Raw genomic sequence first — 4726 nt, 5'->3', positions numbered from 1 at the left:
CATACACCATACAGTGGTCACCTATACCATATACTATACAGTGGTCACCTATACCATACACCATACAGTGATCACCTTTGGGCATTGTTCCTCAAAGAGCTGTTCACCTTGTGTGTTGACAGAGAATTTCTCACTAGCCTAGAGCTTGCCAAGTAGGCTAGGCTGGGAGCCTCAGGGAGCAGCCTATCTCTGCCTCCCCAGTGCTGGGATTACAAGCATGTGTTGCCATGCCTGGCCTTTCAAATTCAGACCCTTAGGCTTGTGTGGCAAGCACTGACTGAGCCACCGCCCCAGCCCATGCTGGAGTCTTTTATTAGAAAAGTTCCTAATGGGACTGTTGGGGCAGCAGCCAGGCTTTAGTAGCCCAGAAGGCCACTGGAGGGAGGAAGTAGGGAGTGGGTAGGGTAGCTCTATGGAGTACTGCCCGGGAATGGAATGAAGGTGTGGGTACACGGGTTAGGTGGAAAGGTCACGGAGACTTGCAAAACATAGGTATGGAGGAAGGCACTGGGGAGAGGGCCATAAAATGTGGTAGAACACAGAGACCCAGGTTAGGGCTCCTTTGTAATCAGCAGCTGCAAAAGTGTAAGAGAAAAAAATGTTAGCTGCCTCAGAAACTATTGCAAGGATCCTGTAGACACAGGTCCTGGGGCAGAGAAGATAGCCAGTGGATGCTGGAAGCCCTGCCCATCTCCATCTCTCTCTTACCCTTGGACCTGAGAACTCTGCCACACATCTGTGAGGACTCACCTGGCCACCCAGGACCTCAAACCTTAAGGTCTCAAAACCCTTGGCCTCCCAGCCCGGGAAAGGTACATACGTGTTAAATACCAGGGCGATGACGTAGTCCGGAGAGACGGTCACTTTCCAGTCACACTCCTTGCCTGGTGGGTAGGGTTCTGGGTAGTTTGGTGACAGAATGACTCCTGCTGGTCCAGTTAGGTCTCCCCCACAAGGAGCTGAGGAGAGAAGGTGAGGAAAAGTCTGTCTCCTTTACTCGGTCACTTAAAAACAGGCCATTTTATACTATGGACATTTCACCTCGGTAAAAAAGTAAAACAAAACAAAACAAAGAAGTAAAAACCAATTGTTGTTGTTGTTGATGATGATGATGAGACAGGGTCTTGTGTAGCCAAGGTTGGTCTCTAATTTGTCATGCAGTGAAGGATGATTTTGAATTCCTAATCTTCCTGCCTCTATCTCCCAAGTGTTGGAATTACAGGTGGTTTGCCACCATGGCTCATTTGACATGACGCTGGGAATTGCACCTAGGGCTTTGTGCAAGCTAGGCTAGCATCCTATCAACTGAGCTGTATCTTCAGCTCTCCATAAATTATCTTAAAAAAACAAAAACAAAAGACTGGTTCTTCCTGGCTGTGGCCTTAGGGAAATTATCTAACCTGCATATTTTTCTTTTGTGTTAAAAGGAGGCGATGTCTCCCTTAGTGGGTGTCTGTGATGCTTAGTGGACAGGTCTCATGGTCAAAACGGTGTCATTGTTGCATTTCAGGCATATGGAATACATGGCATCTTCCCACTGTCTTACGAATTCAGGAAAGCCTCGTGGGTATTTACTGCATCTTCCTTGTGCAGGATATCACAGGGAGTGGGAAACACCATCATGTTTGCCTGCCAAGCACTCTTGGTCTCCTTGGCTGCCAGTTCCGCTGGCATCTGCTTGGATAGCAGATGCCTTCCAGCTTTACTCCTTGCCTAAGGATGAGTACCCACCTCATCAGGACCAATATTCCGTGATCCCTCATGAGTTCACAGGGGCCACCCTCTCGTGTGCTGGTGGACTTCTCAACAGATAGGGAGCTTAGGGTGGCCAGGGATCCAGCAAGCTATTTTCCCAAGGGCCTCCTTCAGCCTTTACAGGTCCCAAGCATCCCACTGGACCAGGCTGTGGTACAGGGTGCCGAGCAGAGCGGATGCTGGGAACGTAAGTGGGCAATGACTTCATTTGGAATTCAGGGGCGCCATCAAGGTCAGCAGTGGATGGTGGGCCAGGTGGAGTGCAGGGAGCCGGAAGAGGCGACCAGCATACCCAAGACAGGCATCACAGTCGAGGGGACAAAAGGATGCAGCAGAGGGTCAAAGGGTTGGCCAGGGAAGTAGCTCCTGGGTTGTGCTAGAGCTGAGCTGTTGCATTGCTTACAGACACATTGTTGAGTTGGTCGGCTTCCTCAGGGGTGCAGAACAAAGAAAAGGTCCCCACTCAGGCCACAGAGGACCTCATATAGGTGAATGTTAGCCTGGAAGACTCATGAACAGGGCATCTTTTCCATAGAAACATACATCCTAGGAACCATGTTGAGTCCCTCTGGGCAGGATGTGTCACCTCAGATGAAGTGTTCCCTCATGAGGTCTCACTGACAGTTCAGTGAGTTGAGGGTGAGGATGGAGGATGCTCTCCTGGACTATACACAAAGAGGAAACTGAGGCCCAAAGAGGAGGAGTAATTCACCTTGCCATTTTAAGACCCAAGCCTGAACTTACTGGCTCCTCAGTCTATCTCCTCCTCTCTCCAGAGTATAGCCTCCAAAACGCTAGTGGTCCTGGGAGAGAATAGTGTCATCCATTACAGGCTCATAGGAGAAGCGCAGGTATGGAGTCTCCCCTAATGGATCCCGCATTGTTTGTTCTTTTCTCAACATTCACCTGAGCACACGGTTGTGCAGGGCCCAGCTGATTAGGACCACAAATCTGGGCTGGGATGTCCTAACACAAAGAGTGGCTTTGCCAGACTCAGTCTGGAATGTAGAAAGGCCCTGTCTCCAGCCTGAGTGTGTGTGGGTTATTCTCCGGGAGTCTGCATGATGTCACTATTCTGGGTCAGGATTCTTACTTCAGTTACTCTCTGCCAGATCAGGTCTCTCAGACTTCTGCACACAGGGTGAGTGTGGGTGTTTCTAAAATCTCCCATTACTATTCTGCCGGGCTCTAAAGCACCCCTGGGGGGTCAGGATTTCATAGCTCAGCTTTGACATGGCTTTTGTCTGGATGACCCCTAGTTCCCCTTGTGAAGAAGAAGCCAGACTTGAACCCCAGAACTAGAGCTCTAAGCTCATCTGCTGACTTTACTGGGATCAGTGCTAGAGCTAGCCTGGCATCCATCACGGACAACGCTCGACAAATATTTGCTTTCTTTCTTTGTTTCTCTCCTGTAAGACAGGGCCAGCAAGGCCAGCGAGCTCTCTTTGTGGCAGACTGCCAAGGAGCTGGAAATGAGGGGCTCATCACCGGGATTTCCAATCTGTTTGTGAGAAGAGGCACACTCCCCGAGGCCATGTGCGGAAGACTGCTATGAAAGCGGAATTAACCTCCCTGGCCTGCTCAGTGCCCAGCTGCAGCCTGTCAGCTCAGCCCAGCCCAGTCCTTCTCAGGGTACTGGTTCAGGAGTTACTTTTCTGGAAAGTATATTAAAAGGGTCACAGCCTTGTGGACAGGGGACACTGAAAGGGGACACAGAGGCCTCCAGATGCTTCTCAGCAGACCCACTCCCCACCTCCAACTCCCGTCATGGGATCCTGGCTCAGTGCAAGGAAGGGAGCCCAGGGATTTGAAATACGAACCAAGCAGGGCATTGGGGGCAGAAAGGAGGGAGACAGCATCTGAGGAGATGAAGCCTAGGTATCTTGTCTGTCTATAACACCACCAGAGAAATGTGTTTTCCCTCACAGGCGAGGATCCCGGGATAAGACTGGTATATTTCCCCAGTGAATGGCAGATCTTCAGCCTGTTCTTGGGTCTGATTGTCTGCACACTCGCTTCTTCACAACACCGAGCTGGTTCCAGGGTCTCTTTGGTTCGTAAGCTAGCCCCATTTCCACCAAGGTACAGGATTCAATGTCTAAGAGCTGGGTCAAGTCAAGGCCAAGTCTTAGATATCAGGGTAGCCCTTACCATGGAACCTTCCAGGGTGAACACAGCTGGGAGAGGTCTCAGGAAGTCCCCTAAATCTGTCTTTAGCAAGGAGGATGCATTGGTGGAGGGAAAGCAGGGGGTTCATGCTCAGCCTGGCATGGGCGGGAATCTTGGCTCTTGTGTTTCTTAGCTTTGCAATTTGGGACAAGATATCCAAATTTGTCTATTTTGGTTTCTGTGGCTATAATGAGGAAATGGTGCTAAATTCGGAGAGCTTCAGGGAAAAGCTAAATGGGGTTATCTAAGCAAACGTGTAGTGTGAGCCCAGCTCACGTTCGGAATCGGTGGCCATCCTCTCTCTCTCTCTCTCTCTCTCTCTCTCTCTCTCTCTCTCTCTCTCTCTCTCTCCCTCCCTCCCTCCCTCCCTCCCTCCCTCCCTCCTTCCTCCCCTCCCTCTCTCCCTTCCTCTTTCCCTCCCTTCCTCCTGTTTGAGACAGGGTTTCTTTGTATACATAGGCCTGGCCATCCTGCATACCAGGCTGGCCACAAATTCCTGGATTTGCCTGCCTCTGCCTCCTGAGTGCTGGGATTAAAAGCAGGTATCACCACTGCCCAACTGGTTTCTGTACTCTTCTGTGTCCACCAGCCATGGGCACAGGCAGCAACTGAGTTCATCATTTCACCCAGAGAGAAAAAGAGCCGCAAGTATGTGAGCACCTGGGGCATGTGAGCACCTGGGGCATCTGAGTACCTGGGGCATCTGAGTACCTGGGGCATGTAAGCACCTGGGGTATGTGAGCACCTGGGGCATGTGAGCACCTGGGGCATCTGAGTACCTGGGGTATGTGAGCACCTGGGG

The 4726-nt window shown here is 50.9% G+C and overlaps 1 protein-coding gene across 1 annotated transcript in view; it reads right to left on the bottom strand.

The window, feature by feature from the left end:
• The window catches only part of Csmd2 (CUB and Sushi multiple domains 2), a 583606-nt gene that overhangs the window by 109331 nt on the left and 469549 nt on the right, over window positions 1–4726 (bottom strand). Inside the window, exon 28 of the mRNA XM_028759696.1 lies at window positions 821–959. Within this exon, the coding sequence (XP_028615529.1) occupies window positions 821–959 (139 nt within the window). The remainder of the gene's footprint in view (window positions 1–820; window positions 960–4726) is intronic.

Source organism: Grammomys surdaster, unplaced genomic scaffold, assembly GCF_004785775.1.
Source record: "Grammomys surdaster isolate TR1022 unplaced genomic scaffold, NIH_TR_1.0 126313, whole genome shotgun sequence".
NCBI lineage: Eukaryota > Metazoa > Chordata > Mammalia > Rodentia > Muridae > Grammomys > Grammomys surdaster.
Note: the sequence above shows the minus strand (reverse complement) of the source record. Positions and strands in the feature narration are given on the sequence as shown.